Source organism: Heptranchias perlo, chromosome 3 (assembly GCF_035084215.1).
Source record: "Heptranchias perlo isolate sHepPer1 chromosome 3, sHepPer1.hap1, whole genome shotgun sequence".
Lineage (NCBI taxonomy): Eukaryota > Metazoa > Chordata > Chondrichthyes > Hexanchiformes > Hexanchidae > Heptranchias > Heptranchias perlo.
Genome location: NC_090327.1, coordinates 90,568,933 through 90,587,674, shown reverse-complemented (window position 1 = coordinate 90,587,674; position 18,742 = coordinate 90,568,933). Strand labels below are relative to the sequence as shown.

At 44.8% G+C, this 18,742-nt stretch overlaps 1 protein-coding gene across 1 annotated transcript in view; it reads left to right on the top strand.

Annotated features, from left to right (window-relative positions):
- csmd3b (CUB and Sushi multiple domains 3b) overlaps positions 1 to 18,742 on the top strand; it is a 1,733,930-nt gene that overhangs the window by 1,650,858 nt on the left and 64,330 nt on the right. The window contains exon 57 of the mRNA XM_067976258.1: positions 8,456 to 8,638. Within this exon, the coding sequence (XP_067832359.1) occupies positions 8,456 to 8,638 (183 nt within the window). The remainder of the gene's footprint in view (positions 1 to 8,455; positions 8,639 to 18,742) is intronic.

The window sequence follows — 18,742 nt, the reverse complement described above, 5'->3', positions numbered from 1 at the left end:
AGACTTTCATCCTTTGTTTGCTGCACATCTATTATTTATTAAAAATGATGAGATTGCAGCATTCTGATGATGTTGCACCTGTAAGTGGCGCCATGAGTGTCAAGACGATATGACCCCATTTAACAAAGTGCAACTCCCTCTCACATTACATGAGAGGCAGCTGTAATCTTCAACCTGCCCACTGCCGCACCCCCCGACCCCCCGACCCCCGACAACATTCAGAAATTCAGAAGTGCCAGTAAGCTTCTTTACTTACAATAAACTATCAACAAATGATCTCAGAAACTCTCCAACATTGACATCAGGACTCGTGTGTTTAAAAAACCTAGCTGAAGTAATGGAGACCAAGGAAATCTTGGAAGTCACCACAGTGAAGTTTCCCTTTGGAACTCTGAAACCTGCCCTCCACAATTGCTGGGCTGTCAGTAAAAGAAGCATGCTCAGGATGAAGTACAGGAATAGAGCAAAAACTGAACCCTGCACAGTACCTAGTCCCCCAAACTGTGGTAATTTATATTCTAGATCACCATTAAATGATTGCGCTGGAATTCCCCCGCCCAACCATGACTGAACAGCAACATTCCAATCTCCTTTCCGCTTCGCTGAGTAGCAGACTCTCATACAACCAAAATAGAGTACAAATCTATTGAACGCCAGTCCATCTCAGCTCAGGAACATTTTGGCCTCCACTAACACACCCCAATAAACAGGATTCTCCCAGGAATTTGCACCTCAGAATCTAGCCTCTCCCCTAGTATGAGAGTGAGGAAACTTAAAGTAATTAATATCAGTAGAGAAAAAGTACCGGAGAAACTAATGGGACTAAAAGCTGATAAATCCCCTGGACCTAATGGCCTACATCCTAGGATTCTAAAAGAGGTGGCTGCAGAGATAGTGGATGCATTGGTTGTGATCTTCTAAAATTCCCTCGATTCTAGAACTGTCCCAGTGGATTGGAAGGTAGCAAATGTGACCCTGCTATTCAAGAAAGGAGGGAAAGTGGAAACAGGGATCCACAGGCCAGTTAGCCAGACATCTGTCGTTGGGAAAATGTTGGAATCCATTATTAAGAAAGTGGTAACAGGACACTTAGAACATCATAATATGATTAGGCAGAGTCAACACGGTTTTATGAAAGGGAAATCATGTTTGACAAATCTATTAGAGTTTTTTGAGGATGTAACTAGCAGGGTAGATAAAGGAGAACCAGTGGATGTAGTATATTTGGATTTTCAAAAGGCATTTGATAAGGTGCCCCACATAAATGGTTATTATGCAAGATGAGGGCTCATGGGTTTGGAGGTAATATATTAGCATGGATGGAGGATTGGTTAACGGACAGAAAACAGGGAGTAGAGATAAACGGGTCATTTTCAGGTTGGCAGGCTGTAACCAGTGGGATGCCGCAAGGATCAGTGCTTGGGCCTCAGCCATTTACAATCTATATTAATGACTTAGATGAACAGACGGAGTGTAAAGTTTCCAAGTTTGCTGCTGCTACAAAGCTCGGTGGGAAAGTAAGCTGTGAGGAGGACACAAATAGGTCTGCAAAGGGATAAGAGAGTGCGCAAGAACGTGGCAGATGGAGTATAATGTGGGGAAATATGAGGTTATTCACTTTGGTAGGAAGAATAGACAAACAGAATGGGCTCGATTTTCGGTTCGGGTTTCCTGCGGGTTTCCAGCGGGGGGGCCCCGAAAATCCCGATATCCGGTCACGTGACCGGATCACGCCGAAATCCCGGCCAGTTCCGGGTACCGCGCTGACGTGCAGGGCTGCACGCGCAAGCCCCGCTGGTGGGAATCCCGCAGGCAATTAAAGCCAGCGGGGTTCCACTTGAGTGTACTTACCTTGCTTGTTGAGGTCATTTAATGAGCTGAAGCAGCTGTCAAAAGAGGAAGTGTGGGATTTTAGGTTCAAGGCAGTGAGTTTCACACACTGGGGGAAACAGTCTCTCTCCAACCAGGCGTGTTGCAGCCAGCAGCCTGTGGCAGGTGCCAAGGTGCACTCCACGGCGGAGAGCCCTCACCCACGCAGGAGGCCACCGTGTCACATAGGGCAACCCCTGCCCTCAACCACCCCCCGCCAAGCCGGAGGACAGACCGACACGAAACCGCAGCCCCAGTCCGAGGAACCACCCACCTACCCTGCACAACCCCTCAGACCAACACCTGCCAGATGGGTGGTGCGTGGACACCCTCGGAGGACGAACAGCATGACCAGCCCCAGCAGCCTCGCAGTCCACGCCGTCCGCCGCAGAGACGTGGAGCCCCCCAACACGGTGTTGTTGCACGCCCACCTGCACAGCAGGAGGGAGGGCTACCGCAGGGAGAGATGCATCGCAGAGGGCACTACCCTCGCCACAGGGTCCACAGACCAAGGCGCAGCTCCCCGGACCTCTCCGAGCAGCAGTGCACAGGGAGGCGCAGATTCGCTCGACATGTAGTCGTGGAGATCTGCAGGCTCTTTCAAGCCGAGCTGCTCCTGGCTGGCCCCAGCACCAACTGCTTACCTGTCGCTGTCAAAGTCACCACTGCCCTCCACAACTTCTCCTCCGCATCCTTCCAGGGTGCAGCCGGCTACACCGCCGATGTCTCTCAGTCTTCTGCGCGGAAGAGCCCTGCAAATACACCTGCACCTACTCTGCAGTAACACGATGGGTGGCATCAGTGGTGGGTCCTCATAGTGATACCCAGGAGTGGGCATTATTGGACACAACGGACAGGATTCGCGGAGACATGGCAGTGGTGGTGTCAATATAATGTGTGCTGTTTGTTGCTCTGAAATTCAATATAGGTAACACCCAGGACAAACCCTCAGACACCCTTGTGCACCCCCTTCTTGCTCACGACATGTTTGCCTTACGCTGCCTACTGCACATATGTGATGCATGCCCTGTGGCTGCAGCACAGGTGGTGGCAGGTTGCGTGAGGCTGGCCGTGAGGGAGATGCACGAGAGGGTGAGTATGGGATGGAGCAATGAGATTGTATGAGGATTGGGTTGCGTGTTAGTGGCAGGATGAGTACTGGCGAGGTGAGTAGATGGAGGTAAGATGAGGATGGGGTTTGAGTGGGTATGAAGGGTGATGTGACAGAGTAGTGTTGGCGGTGCCAAAGGAGATGTGGGGTGGGGGCAGTGTTGTGGCAGACGGAGTGTAGGGGAAAGACTTTGTGTTCTCACTGTGGCTGACCTACTGCAGTCATTGCAGCGCCTCCTGCACTGTATGCAGGTGGGCGATATGTTGGTGGCGCAGGTGACCCCCTCTGCCACCTCGAGCCAGGCCTTCTTGGTGGCAGAGGCAGGCCGCTTCCTCCCGCCCGCCGGGGGGAAGATCTGTGTCCTCCCCCTCCTCTTCACCCCATCTGATGATACCTGGGGTGAGGCATCATTAAACTGGGAGCAGCCTTCCCCCTGGGCTGCTCCATGCTGCAATTTGTTCCATTGGTTGCAGCATCTGTCAGTGGAGGACTGCCCCTTTAACTAGAGAGCCTCCAGCTGACAGATCATACTGCGCATGCGCAGCCCGCCCGACGCGCAGGCCAGCGCCGTGGACCCCGGAGAAGCAGGTAATTGATTCCTATTAGTGTGTTGCCTGCTACGATCGTGCGGGCAACCCACTAATTTCACCGAGCGTGTTGACCACGCTTCCGAAACCCAACCCGCCGGAAACCCGCAGGCCTGGCAAATTCGAGCCCAATATGTTTTAAATGGTAAGAAACTATTAAATGTTGGTATTCAGAGAGATTTGGGTGTCCCCGTACAAAGAAACACAAAAAGTTAGCAAGCAAGTACAGCAAGCAATTAGGAAGGCAAATGGCATGTTGGCCTTTCTTGCAAGGGGATTGGAGTACAAGAGTAAGGAAGTTTTACTACAATTTTACAGGACTTTGGTGAGGCCACACCTGGAGTACTGTGTAAGGAAGGATATACTTGCCTTCGAGGTAGTGCAACGGGGGTTCACCAGATTAATTCCTGGGATGAGAGAGTTATCCAATGATAGGAGATTGAGTAGAATGGGCCTATATTCTCAGGAGTTTAGAAGAATGAGAGATGATCTCATTGAAACATATAAGATTAGGAGGGGGCTTGACACAGCCAATGCTGAGAGGTTGTTTCCCCTGGCTGGAGAGTCTAGAGCTAGGAGGCATAGTCTCAGGATGAGGGATCAGCCATTTAAGACTGAGATGAGGAGGAATTCCTTGACTCAGAGGGCTGTGAATCTTTGGAATTCTCTACATCAGAGGGCTATGGATGCTGAGTCATTGATTATATTCAAGGCTGAGATAGATCGATTTTTGGACTCTAGGAGAATCAAGGGATATGGGGATCGAGTGGGAAAGTGGAGTTGAGGTCAAAGATCAGCCATGATCTTATTGAATGGCGAAACAGGCTCGAGGGCTGTATGACCTACTCCTGTTCCTATTTCTTATGTTCTTATGCAGCATCTCTTGATCCCCAATGAGGAGTGTCTCGTCCTACTCAGCCTCCCACTGAATCTCTTTTCTGCCTCTCCTCACCCCTCCCCTATTCTTCACTTCTCTACTCAATACTCTTCCCCTTTCCTCTTCTTTCTCCCTCTTCCCCCCCCCCCCAACCCCTCTCTGGCTCTCCCCTTCACCTCCCTTCCTCTCCTCTCGTTTCCTATCTCTTTCTCTCCCCCTCCACTTATCTCCCACTTTCCTCCTCATAGTTTTCTCTTCTTCCCACCACTTCTCTCCTTCCTTCTGCTCCTCACTCTTTCCATTAAGAGATAGAAAGGGAGAATTTCTATCTCTTAATTCTGTCTCCTCCTCTTTCCTTCTCTCCCTCTAACCCCCTCCATTTTCCTATCTCTCCCCAAATCCAAATCCCCATTCACTATGCAGCATTGTAAATTTGCCTTTGCCCTCCCCCTCCCCACCCCGAGCAGCAGTGAGCTCTCATTGGGCAATTTTCAAACATCCACTTCCCACTCCAGTGAGCAGATATTCAACATCAGGACCCCCTCTCTCCCACAGAACACGTATTCAATAAGGAAATCATTTAAAGAGCACTATTTCAACTTTGAAAATGGAAGAGAGGGGGCAGGAGGAAAGGGGAGGAGAGATGAGGGGTGTGCAGAGGAGAGGAAGGGAGGGGAGGGTACGTTCGAAGGAGGTGAAAAGCAGGGGAGTACGGGAAAAGGAATTGGAGGGGTTGACAGAAGTGGTAGCGGGGTGGGGGCGGGGGGTGCGGATGTGGGGTTGACCAGAGGGGAGGAGGGACAGGAGAGGTGAAAGGGAGGGAGAGGAGTGGAAAGTAAATATCTATGACTCTGCGGTTAAAAAAAATCCCTTTTAATGTAATTTTACTTGGTAATTTTATATTAATGTCATCTTGTTCTGTATTCATCATCACCAAGTTAAATAATTTGGTTGCCTCTACATTATTCATTTCTCCTCAGCATTTTAAAAACCTGGATTATCTCTCCTGTACATTTTTCTTCTAATGAAAACCGTCTGTTCTGTGAGCCTTCCGTAGGTTAAAGGTGTAAGTCCTGTAATTATCCTCCTGCCACAAAGTGGTAGAATGTGAGTTTGTGCCACAATTCACCTGCACTGTTGAATTCTGATCTCAGTTGCATCATTGCTCAGGAAAACCAGGCTATTGCCATGTATCTTCCAGCAGTTGAGCACGGGTCATCAGTTTACTCAGTTGACCTTGGGAGCTCCAAGGAAAGGTTTTAATATAAAAGTGACACCCTAAAATAAATGACCTCAATAATTGATAGTGGCAAGAGAGAAACAAAAATCCAGTGTGATGTATATTTGTTCAAAACACCCTTTTTGCAATTAATGTAAAGGCATGTTATATTCATTCTAGACATTGAAGCTACAATCCTATTCATAGTAAGTTTCACACATAGTCTCCGAATCACTGAGCTGTGATGTTAGATGTGATCTGAGTGGTGTTTATTGTGTATTTATCGGAGTCATGTTATGATTGGTTCTCAGTTTTTACCTTACGTTTGAGTGATCTCATACAGAACTGGGATGTTCCTGTTTAGTATTCCTCTCTCCGGCGCGGACACGATGGGCCGAAGGGCCTCTATCCGTGCTGTATGACTCTATGACTCTCCAGGCAGTGTCATAACAGGATGACTCGTTTCACAATGGAATGTATGGACTATTCAAACCGATTAAGTATGAGTTTTACTGTGCAATTAATGCAAATTTGTATTCAGTCTATGTACTTGTTCATAGTTTTTGCTGAATGTTTGAGGGATTCATTCACCAGACTACACATTCCTTCCACTGACTATTTGTCCTAATACTTCTGTAGAGAAAGTTCATTTAAAAAAAAAATAGTGATGTTATGATGTCAACTTTGCATTCTGTGGTATGTCTATATCTATATTATCATGGTCATCACGTTTGAAAAAATTGACTGGAGAATACCTGTAAAAATACATTTCAGGTTAGCCTAAATGATTGACTAGGATTGCTGTGTTGTTAAAACATCAGGCTTGTTTACCTGAATTTACTTCAGTTCCAACTACTATGAAGTTCATAGAATGATACAGCACAGAGGGAAGCCATTCAGCCCATTGTGCCTGTGCAGGCTCTTTGGAAGAGCTATCCAATTAGTCCCATCCCCTTACCCTTTCCCCATAGCCCTGCAAATTTTTCCACATCAAGTATTTATCCAGTTCCCTTTTGAAAGTTATTACTGAACCTGCTTCCACCATCCTTTCAGGCAGTGCATTCCAGTGTTGCCAGTAGGACAGCCATTTATCTGTAAAGCTAATTCCCACAAGTTATGAAAGATCAGTTGTTTGGAAAACCATGATTTAATTCCTTGTTCCTTTTCCAGCATGTTCGCTGTGATGCTGCTGAGAGATCTGCAGCCTGCTTTCATGTAAATCTGTTTTTATTGTCTTTATTTCATCACTTCATGGCAGAATCAAGGTGACAGGCACAGTAAGAATTATGATATATTTCATATTTTAGTCCAAATGAAAAAGTAACAGCTTGTCTGTACCAACCTTCAAGTATTCTGATTTCCTTTGAAATTGCGAGACTACTTTTTTTTTAAAGAGATAAATCCACAATGCTTCAGTTTCAGATTCTAGGAGACAATTCTACTTACTTTGTTTGCAGAAACATCTTGAAATGAAGCAGGGATCTTGACAACCCGTTTGTTGATTTGTTTACGGACATAAAGTTAGATTTCTTTTGCTGTCTGTTAGATTCCAACTAACTATTGTAATAAGAAAATGGTACACATTTAGCTTCACCAAATTTTACAGAAATGAACAAAGGCGATGGAATGAAAATCACTTCACTGAAGAGAAATTGTTGATATCGAATCGCAATGTATATTTCTTAGTAAGAAATCCAGAAATCTCGATGATGTGATCTGACCATTTAGAAACCTGCTTAAGACAGTTCAGATGCAAAAAAAAAAGTCTTGAACTTATATATAATTTTTGTACATATCACAGAAATGACTAAAAATGCTTCCCATATAATGTATTATTTTGAAGTGCAGTGGTGGTTATGTTGCCAACAGGACAGCCATTTATGCTTGTTTTATGTTTGTATGATATTTTAGTTGTTCATAGGACGTTAACCCTTTACTATAATGCTCTGATACAAGATATGCTACTTACAGCTTCTGCATAAAGCACTAAATCTATAACATGCCCATTCAGGTGTAATTGCATGATCTCATGCTCTCAGCGGGGAGACGAACTCACAGGATCCACAGGTCAAAGAATTGTGCCTACCACTTTGGTATATTTGCTATTTCATATTACACTATTGGTGAGGAAGTTTCTATCAGCTTATGCTCTGTTTTGGGGCTGACAGGGTCCAGAAGTGCAGACAACAATATGGTTCCTATTGTTAATGAAGGAAGTTTATTGAGAGATAGGTGCATTTGATTCCTTGGAGACTCCATAGCTGGTATGATGGAAAAATGAACTGTACTTGAATTTGTTCAGTAATTTTGCACTGTGTCAGATCACTGCACATTGTGAATGGACACTCAAGTCTTACATTTATACCATCATTATTGATGAATATTATTAGTACCAATTTCAGTGCAGTAGATGGCATTGTATTATACAGTCTTCTGATGCCATTCATGTGTCAGAGTGAAATTATGGGTGGTAGACTCCTATGTGATATTCATTTTAGATCACAAAGGAATGCTATTGTTACACCCGTGGGTTACACTATTGTATCGTTAGATATTAGGCAGTATGAGCACACCTCTAAATGTAGGATGTTCAGATAGCTTACAGGAGTGACTAGCCGTGAGCAAAGATTATAAACTTGTAACCGTGCCATTTTTTGTTCTCATCCTGGTTATAATTTATTTTTTTCTACATTTAAAAGATGTGGTACCTTCTTGTTTAGTCCAAAGAGTGGACATTTTATTTTTTCATGAACCTGATGACCTCTTAATCATGGTTTTGTGTTCTGTTGCAGGAGATACGGTTGGAATGTGTGGCGACACTGGCTCTCCAACACATGGTTCTAGAGAAAAGAGTGAATTCTGGATTAAGGGCATTGTGCGTTTTTCTTGTCTGACTGGATATATTTTGCATGGATCTGTTGAAAGGATTTGCCTTCCCAATAGCACCTGGTCAGGGAGGCAGCCGGAGTGTAAGGGTAAGTCAGAACTGTGACATGTCAACTTTGCTATTACTGTAGACTTGTAAATAAGTGCTTTGTTTTCAAAATTCAGAGTATCAGAAATGAAAAACCAGTTGCAAAGTAGCAAAAGGCCGCAAATAACCATCTAAAGTGTCATACAACAAACTTGCAGTAATATCTCAATCATCCTTAAAGGAGAAGGTAATTATAGGGAGATTGCTTCAACATAAAGTACTGTTGCACAAAAATAACATTAAAAAAAAATTATGTAGAAACTTTCCACATCATGAGCGATTGCTATTTTAATTGGCAGTTTTCCCTCCCTGTTGTTTCAAGATAATTCTGTTCCGGCTGGCTATTGCTGTACTCTCAGCCAGTACTGGGACCCCTCCTAATCAGCAGTCAGAGCTCGAAAATGTTCCATTCTTGGGATTTGCAGTGGAGGTGCTTGCTGATGCTCCCATAGCTCACGCCAAGTGTGTCAATAGAGCAGCAAAGGGTAGTGAAAATCTGGAACACCCTCCCCCATAAAACTGTTGAGGCTAGGTCAATTGAACATTTCTAAACTGTGATTGATAGATTTTTGTTAGGCAAGGGTATTAAGGGTTTCAGAACTAAGGTGGGTAAATGGAGTTAAGATAAATGATTTAATTGAATGATGGAACAGGCTCGAGTGGTTGAATGGCCTACTCCTGTTCCTATGTTCCTAACTCCCTGGGGGGAGGGGAGATCTGAACCCTGTGGAAAAGGAAAAATAACAATGAAAACAAGAATATCGCCTAAAAGGCAGCAGAGTTTTGATGACTCTTTAGTATTGTTTGCCCGAAGGGAGTCCACATTGAACACATCGAAAGTATTACTCCCTATAATTTCCTTCTCTTCTAAACATGAATATCTCCCCTTGTTATTGATATCCAGCACATTGGCATCCGGCAACTAAGCTAACAGCTGCTGTCAGTAAAAGGCAAACTCAAAACTGAAAAACACTACCCAATAAAATTAGCAGCAAATATTGTTTATTATAAAATACAGTTATTTCAAAACTTTATCTCGGTTAGTTGGGGAGTGGGGTGGGGGGCTGGGGGTGACTTTGGAAAACACTGATGGTGATGGTGCCTAATCATATTTTTAAAAAGCTGTAATCCATTAAATCTGCCAAATGGAGATCCAGAGGAAATAATGTGGTGCGATACCACACTGAGCCACTTTTATATTTGGTTGTATGAGCTGGACTTTGATATTTGGTGCTCACTGCATTTTGTTATATTTTATGTAAGTGACAAACATTAGGAATGAACAACAGCAAATGGAAGGACAGTCAGCACCATAAAGAAAAAAAAGACACACATCATTGACATTTCGGGTGTGTAAATCATTATCAGTTAAATGTGCCTGTCCCTTCAAGAAAACAATGGCAAAGCTGCATGGCTTGCATTTTTGTCAATCATTCCTGATTTTAAATTCAAATTCAGTGCACGCCTCTACCAAATGTAACTGTAGCTGAACAAGGGACAGACTCTAAATGTATTTGACAGCAGGCGTAATCTCACTTGATGCTCAATGTATTAAAGGGACACTGCTTGAATACAGTGGGGAGGAGAAATTCAACTTGTGCCCCAAATGGGCACGAAGTCAGCAGGAGCAGCCGTGCTGCCAGCGAGCCGTGGGTGCCAAATGGGCGTCCTGCTGCAGCTCTCCATTTGTGGAAGGGCAAGAAATTGTCTGGCTCCCAAACTGAGCTCACCAGCTGGTAGCAGGGGTGGGTGGGGTGGCTGGGACGGGTGGTGGTGTGGGGGAGGGTCAGTTAAGTGGTCATGCACGGGCCGGCAGTGGACCGCGGTATTTTTACGGAGCCACGATGAGTGCTTCTGCTCCTCCTGGCCCAACAAAACTTCTCCGCGAAAAATTGTGGGCCTTTTCTTGATCAACAACCAGCAACGTAGAACCCTGGTTTGCACATTTTAAGCAGTCTGCCTGAAAATCTCATCAGGTGGGCGTTGGATGTCAATGGGATGGCCGAGGTACCCCCAATCCCAAATTTTTAACTGCCAGCCACCCATGTTTTAGTCAACAGAAGTTGAAAATCACCTCCACTATCTTGCAAAACACTATTTTAAAAAAATTGTTCTTGGGACGTGGGTGACATTGGTAATGCAATATTTACTGTTCATCCCTAGTTGTCCTGAGGGCATTAAGACTGAACTATGTAGTATGGTATTGTGGAGTCACATGCAGGCCCGACCAGGGAAAGGTGCCAGATTTTTTATGACAATCCACAGCAGCTTTCATGACTCGCGTCTGTTGAAACTCAGGGGCGTTAAAAAAAATTTTCATTGCCAAATAAAAGAAAGACTTGCGTTTATACAACAACTTTCACGACCTCAGGTCGTCCCAAAACACTTTACAGCCAATAAAATACTTTCCAAATATAGTCTCGATTGTAATGTAAGAAATGTGACAGCCAATTTCTGCACAGCAAGCTCCCACAACCATATGATAATAACCAGATAATCTGTTTTGGAGATGTTGGTTGAGGGATAAATATTGGCCAGGACACTGCAAGAACTCGACTGCAAATAAGGCCATGGGATCTTTTATGTCCACCTGAGAGAGCAAACGGGGTCTTGGTTTAACGACTTAGAAAAACAGCACCTCTGACAGTGCAGCAGTCCCTCAATACTGCACTGGTGTGTCAGCCTGGTTTTTGTGCTCAAGTCTCTGGAGTGGGATTTGAACCTACAACATTTCTGACTCAGAGGTAAGAGTCCTACCACTGCGCCACGGCTAGCACCAAATTAAACATCTACCACTAAACCTTTAAAGATTTAATTAAAATTTGAACTGCCATTAGGCAGAACATTGATTGTGCTTTCCCAGTAGAATCTTGCTGGAGTTTTCATTGCAAGCACTTTCACTTCAGTTAGTCTGCTATATGCAACACATTTCACTTTGTGCACAAAACAATATCGATAACGAAGTCATGGTACAAAAGACAGAAACCGAGTGTAGGTTTCAAGCTGCAGCAATAAACAGTTGCTCCCAGGATTACAGTCGTAACCTTTGAATGTGCAATAATTTAGCAGTCTCAATTACTTCAGTAACCCAAGACATAATTCTTTACCAATTACATCCTGAAAGGTGCCGTCAGTATTTGTTTTCTTACACCCTTGGGCTACATTTATTTTTAAAATGGCAATGTTTTCATCTCTCTTGAGCTGATAAACACCATGCTTCATGACATTAGTGAGCTATTGACTCTACTCTTGCCTACTGACAAAACTCAAGAGAAGATTCTTTTGCCAGTTGACTTCAATTAATAGGCAACAGTGAAAATTAATAAAACGGGCGGAGAGTATAACGGGCAGGCGATCCACCACTACCCGTTTTGTGATCCTCTGCCGATGTTGAATTTTAACCCCAAGGTGTTAGAGAAAATAAATAAGAGCAGAAATTCAACTCGTGGCCACTCGTTTTTCACTCTTAACATGGGCGTTAGGCCTTCAAATTTCCTGTGGTGATCTCCCGATGTGCACTGGAAGTGCGCCCAACGCCATAACAAGTCGGTCACATTTTTGCCATCCAAAGTGCCACCTGAAACCAGTCGTGGCCTAATGAATATGTAAACTAGATTTGGGCACCTGTTTAAGGACCCTTCTGCTAAATTCAACTTCCTGACTGATGGATTCACCCATTCTCAAACCCGCCCACAAATCCTGGGCAGGGACAGTTTGGAGGGAGGCTGCACATCTGTTGTTTAAAGGGATCCTCAGCTGCATTTCGATAAGTACCTGGTTAGTCGTTTTAGAAAACTTGTGGGCTTTTGTTTCTAATTCTGGCTGTGTTTGCTGCTGTAGTGATTGAAAAGTTGCAGCGAATGATTTTTTGGAGACGATAGACAATTTCTGCCCAGAGGCTTCTACACAAACTTCCTCCATCATCATGGATGTGTTGCTCGGTCTGCAATTGTGGCTGCAGGATGAGGAGGAAGAATAGCAAGCAAGAGTGGCAACATCTGCAGCTGCAGGGAAAAGAGGGCAAAGGTGTGGAGGTCACAGGAGGTCTTACCCCACATGAGTTTACAGGACCACAACATCTTATCTCCAGCTAAGTGGTTCCACTTCACTGGGGAGGCTGTCTCAGAGCTATGTCACCCGTTGCAGCACCCAACTGCAGCCCAGCACCAGGCCACATGCTTCATTGCCTGCAGCTCCAAAGGTAACTGTGGCACTGAATTTATATGCCTCAGGATTGTTCCAGGCTGCAGCAGGTGACATAAGAAATATCAGTCAATTGGCGATGCATTCCTGCATCAATCAGGTGACGGACGCACGCTTCGCCAAGATAAACTAATTCATCTCTTTCCCAATGGAGGCAGCAAAGCAGGATGACAGAACTCTGGGCTTCCCCCAGGTGCATGGTCTTGCATGCTCCACACTATGCCCCTGGATTATACATGAACAGGAAGGGCTTCCACTCACTGAACATGCAGCTGGTGTGTGTTGACAGAAATCAAATGATGCTGGTCTGACCCCGGTTCCCTAACAGTTGTTATGATGCCTATATCCTGTGCCAATCCCTGCCACTCTTGCACCCAGACTATCGGGTGTCCAGCTGGTTGCTTAGGGACAAGGGTTATCCCTTGAGCATGTGGCTCATGACATCTGTCAGGAACTCCAGCATAAATGCAGAGAAGCGCTATAAGTGGAGCAACGCCCCGTTTGAGCATTCCATTGGCATCCTGAAACACAAGCTGCGTGGATAGGTTTCGAAGCGTCCTACAATATAACCCTGAGAGAGTCTCCAGATTCATTGCAGTTCTCTGCATGCTCCATAACTTTGCCCTGCAAAGGGAGCAAACCATACAGCCACTTGGAGAGGAAGATATAGAGGTGCCGGAGCAGAAAGAACAGCAGGATGCCAAGGAAGAGCAAGAGCCACCAATCCTGCCAGCTACAAGAGCTGTATGCCAGCAGATTATCGATGAAAACATTGGATGAATCACCCCTTGCCCCCTGCACCAACAATCCCTCTATCATCAAACCCATTGCTTCCACCTTCCATGTGAATACCCTCAGCTTAAACACCAGCGTGGGTATTTCTATCACATTACCAGACGTGGTCAAACAAACACCAATCCAAAGAAACTGTACACTAAGAAACTGCATCAAAACGGTTCATTTCCAATTGCAATCAAACAAATTGCCCCTGAGCATACAAACATAAAGTATTAGAAATCTCTATAACCTGAATAAATGTCACATGAAATTCCCACGGTGATAAGAATTATTGGTAGCATTTGTTCATTAAAATTTAATTCACTAAGATGTTGTCATGCTTGAGATGTTAATTCAGTGAAACTAAACACTAATCATTGGACCAAAAGACTTTTGGAGTAATTAAGCTTGGAATGCTTGATGACATTATGGCACAGAGGCTCGTTGGGTGGGAGTGCAGATCCGAGAATCTGGCACAGAGTTCCACACATCTGATTTGCAGCACTCAGATTTTGCAATCCAAAAATGTTCTATACTTTTTGAGGCTATCTACCAACTAGTGCAAGCCTCATTAAACCCTCACATACTATGCAAATGATTGTAATTGGTCTAATTTTCACAATTTGGGAAAGGCCCCCCCCCCCCTATAGCAGTCCTCAGTCATATGAAACAAATCTGTGACTCTCTGGAGCACCCGACCTTTAAGAGTTGTTGAGAGTCAAATTGGATAAACCCTGTAAATGAGAACGATTAATCCGCACCTGTTCATAACGATGCAGGCAGCACGTTATATTCGTGTTGCCTGCTGTTTTAAATGATTGCTGCATGGAGCCAGCACTACCTGCGCTGTTGATTGGCTGAACGCATCAGCAGGGGGCCCGCTATCACAAGTGGTTCGCATGTCTTAAAGGCAGCCTGCACCTCTTAAAGGGGAGGTGCATTGTGGCTGTAAGAAGTGGTGGGAGTCGTTTCAAACTGAATCTGTGCTATGATACTTTGAAGAATGGCTGCGCCTGGGAGAGAGCATGCACCACGGTTCTCTGATGAAGCACTGGAAGCCTTGGTGCAAGAGGTGGAGAGACAGAGGAGCATCCTGTATCCACTGGGGGCAGGAGGCCCTCCAGACATATGCTGAAGGAAATAGTGGAGGAGGCCAATGCCAGGAGCATAGCTCCAAGAAAATGGATGCAGTGCTGGAAGAAGTTCAGTGATTTAACATGAGTTGTCAAAGTGAGTGAGTTCAAGCTTCAAGTGGCATATCGTACCAACTGCATCACTAGCCTCATCCACTGCTCAATTCACTACATCGCTGTAACCCACCTACCAACAATCTCTTTCAATCAGTACGCAACCATTCAAATATATGCTTTATCTCACTCCAACACACTTAGCACTGTTGTCGGCCTCACACCCACAACTCACAGTTCACACATACAGGTAGTGATACAACGATGATAGCTACATCATCCAAACGTCTTGCAGGACACTTCCCTCTTTCTTGCAAGAGAAGATAACGTATAACGGGAGGCAGCAAGTGGCAGTGGCTCCATGGAACACGAACCTGCTGTCCTCTCTCAGGATGACAGCATTTCTGTCTCATCCCTGCCACTCCACCAGTGCCCTCGCTGTTGCCTGTCAGCCAGCCAGCCCACACCCTGTAGAGTATTGAAACTTTATCCAAGTATAGGAAACTTCCAAAAACACATACAATTGCATCAGCAGCCAGAATAAATAATCCAGCAACTAACCTGTAACTCCTGCATGATCCTTTTAAATACTGCGCGTGGTGGATTCTCCATGCCCTTTAATTCATGTTCAGCTGTGTGAGGTTAAGACAGTGCATTGGATGGAACGTGATGCTCCAAAATAGCAGCGGTCCCTTTAAATCAGCTTTGCACACTGATTCGCGTCATAATCTCTCTACTCTGCATGCTACCGGCGGTCGTTAGGTGTGTGCATATAAATCCCTTTCCCACGACGGCGTCCTGCGCGCTTCTAGTCAGAAGTGTGCAGGAGCCTTCTTTAAAGTCATGTGACACCTTCCCGTGTTGATTGGAAAGTTTGCATTGTTTTTTGCCAGCTAGATTGCTTCATCTACTTTTTCATTGGTACATTAATATTTGTTGCCGTTTAGGCTTGATACTTTTTCCATTTTGCATTTTTTTTTACAACTACCTTTCCTACAAGTCTTGTTTCGAGCTGTTATTTCACTTGCAGCAAGCAAAGTTGGCAGGGTGGAAATTCATTTGGCATTCCAATAGCATGCCTACATTTCATAAATGTAAGGAGTCTTACAACACCAGGTTATAGCCCAACAGCTTTATTTGAAATCACAAGCTTTCGGAGGCTTCCTCCTTCGTCAGGTGACGCCTTACATTTGTCCACCCCAGTCCATCACCGGCATCTCCACATCATGGCTACATTTCATAAGGAAGGCTTTGCATAGCAATGGCACTTTCTGAAGACTGACCTTCATTAAACTTTTACACCATCAGATCCTTCCAAACCACTACCGGTGAACTATGCTAAATCAGTCAGTTAGCTGACCGGCAAGTGACAGAGGCCTTGTTTGCAAGGCACAAGAAGTTCATCACTTTCCACGAGGGAAGGAGGCATTAGCTCGATAGTACACTGAACTATTCCCAGGTGTACTCCACAGCATTCACCTGAGGAAGGAGGAAGCCTCCGAAAGCTTGTGAATTTCAAATAAAATTGCTGGACTATAACTTGGTGTTGTAAAATTGTTTACAATTGTCAACCCCAGTCCATCACCGGCATCTCCACATCATGACTATTCCCAGGTGGCAGGGTTCTCAAAAGTGCAGAGCATCGTAGATGGTATTCATGGTCATGTGGGCAGCCAGGCTCCTACCCATCCTCTGCTACTATCACTTGCTCCTCCTCACCTGTGCACTCTGCCTCAACTGGTACTGGTCGTCAAGTTCACTAACTACATCCTCAAGGATGTATGTAACTGTATTGGTGCTTACATGCTTCATTGATTGGGCCAGTGTATGCTGGGTGGTGCTGCCTTGCTCTGGGCCACTGGATGAACTGACTGGCTGCTCTTCCAGGTCTGCAGTGATAGAAAAGGGACAAATGTTAGAATAAAAACAGAAAATGCTGGAAACAGTCAGCAGGTCAGGCAGCATCTGTGGAGAGAGAAACAGAGTTAACGTTTCAGGTCGATTACCGTTCTTCAGAACGGTTAGAATGTTGGCTTCTTGGCAGACATACAAACAGAGCTTGCATTGTAAAATATTGGAGCCAATTATCCTGTCCCGGCTATGTAGTGCAGGGACTTCTGCTTCTGAGCCACTAGCTGCACCTGCACCTGAATGGGCGGATCTCAGGCCATTATAATATTAAAATGCTGCTTCCCAGCGCTTAGTGCATGGGCTCTCACCAAGTCTGCAGGGTTGCGATTTCAGGTGCCAACAGCACGTAAGTAATCACAGTCCCTGTGCAAGGCACTAATAATGCAAAGAGCTTACTTATATTACATGCATGAGCTACACTTGAACTATCCAGTAAAACGCTCTCACCATTATGCCAGCACGCATAATGAGCTGCGCAATGCATTCCCAATGGCATTTACACTGGGATTGCAATGTCAACTCTTGTATCTCGCAGTTCTGAAAGAATGTTAAGGTACTAACTACAGCTTTCAAAATTGAGAAATCACTTCAATTGGTAAAACCATGGTCTTACATATGTCTCTTTTACTTAAAATAATCTTCTGTTCAATTACAATGCACATACACAAGAACGTTAGAGAATCAATTTTGTATTTTTAGATAGCAAATGTCTCTGCTGGCCAAAAGATAAAGGCTTAAAATTGTGGGCAACGCCCATTCTTGGGTACGTGATGATCGCAGGATACAATCCCTGCACCTGAATGGTGAGGATTGGGACACCCCCCGATATGGCCTCATTTCAGTGGAACTGATCAGGGCTGCTGGTGAATTGTCATTGGTGGTGTTGCAGCAGCCCTTAGGTAAATGAGGAAGGGTGGCTGCTCAGAGCTCGGGGCAATCAGGCATCACACCTCGGGCCAGGGGGTGGGTTGTGTATGTCGGGGTGGCGGGGGAGATAGTGTTGGCTGGGGAGAGCAATCAGTGGCCAGGTCGGGGCGATTGGTGGGGAGGGGAGCCGCCTGCGTTCTTTTAATGTGGAGTTGGGAGGAGCATTCCTGAGGTTCCACATTCAGGTAAGTGTGGAGCCTTGCTGCCAGTTAGTGGCACGTTGTGCTGTGTGAGTTTAGCACGTGGTGAGTGAAGTGCCAGGGCGTTTGAATATCGAAAACAGGTCCAGCAAGATTTGCAGGATCCTAAATTAAATAAATGATTCTGCACTTAAAATGTTTCCGACATGTGCTCCTGCCCCCATCACATCTACCTTATCCAATATGGAGGGCAGCACATATTGGGAGCATTGTAGGCCATTTAGTGCCCATAAAACAGGTGCTGCACAGCCCAATTTCCAGCCCAAAGTGCCCTTTTTTACCTAGCTATCAGCAACATCATTCAAAATTGTTCAAATGCTCCTCTACCAGCTTCTCCTTTTAATTTTTTGTTCCTTTCTCTGAATGCTCACATTGCAAGAATAATCAGTGTACCTTATTATGGAAACTAAAACTGACTTAAACCAAATCAATTCCAATCTGACTACTGTTACTTAATCAGAATATAGATTAAAAACTGTTGCGGTTTGCAGAGGGGACAGCCTTTCTCTGTGCTGTATCTGCAGCAAAATCATGAATAATCGTTACCAATTTTGCTCCAAATAGCAAATGGAGGAAATCTTCCCTATGGTTCTTTCACTGTTAGAGTTAGAGTTCTGTGTAGTCATGCTTCTTTGGTTATCTGAGAGTGAGAGGAAAACATCACCGACAAACTATTTAATGCAAGCTGATTTCAAGAATTGTGAACTGAATTGTTAAAGATTTTATCACATTACTAAATTGCTAAAATGAAAATTCTTGTTCCATAATAAACATAACAGATGTTAATTTAGCCCTTAATCTTTGCCTGAGAACCATTTAATTTGTGGTTCAATGAAAAGGAAAAGCTGGAAATCTGAAATAAGAACACAAAATGCTGGAAATACACAGCCGGTCAGGCAG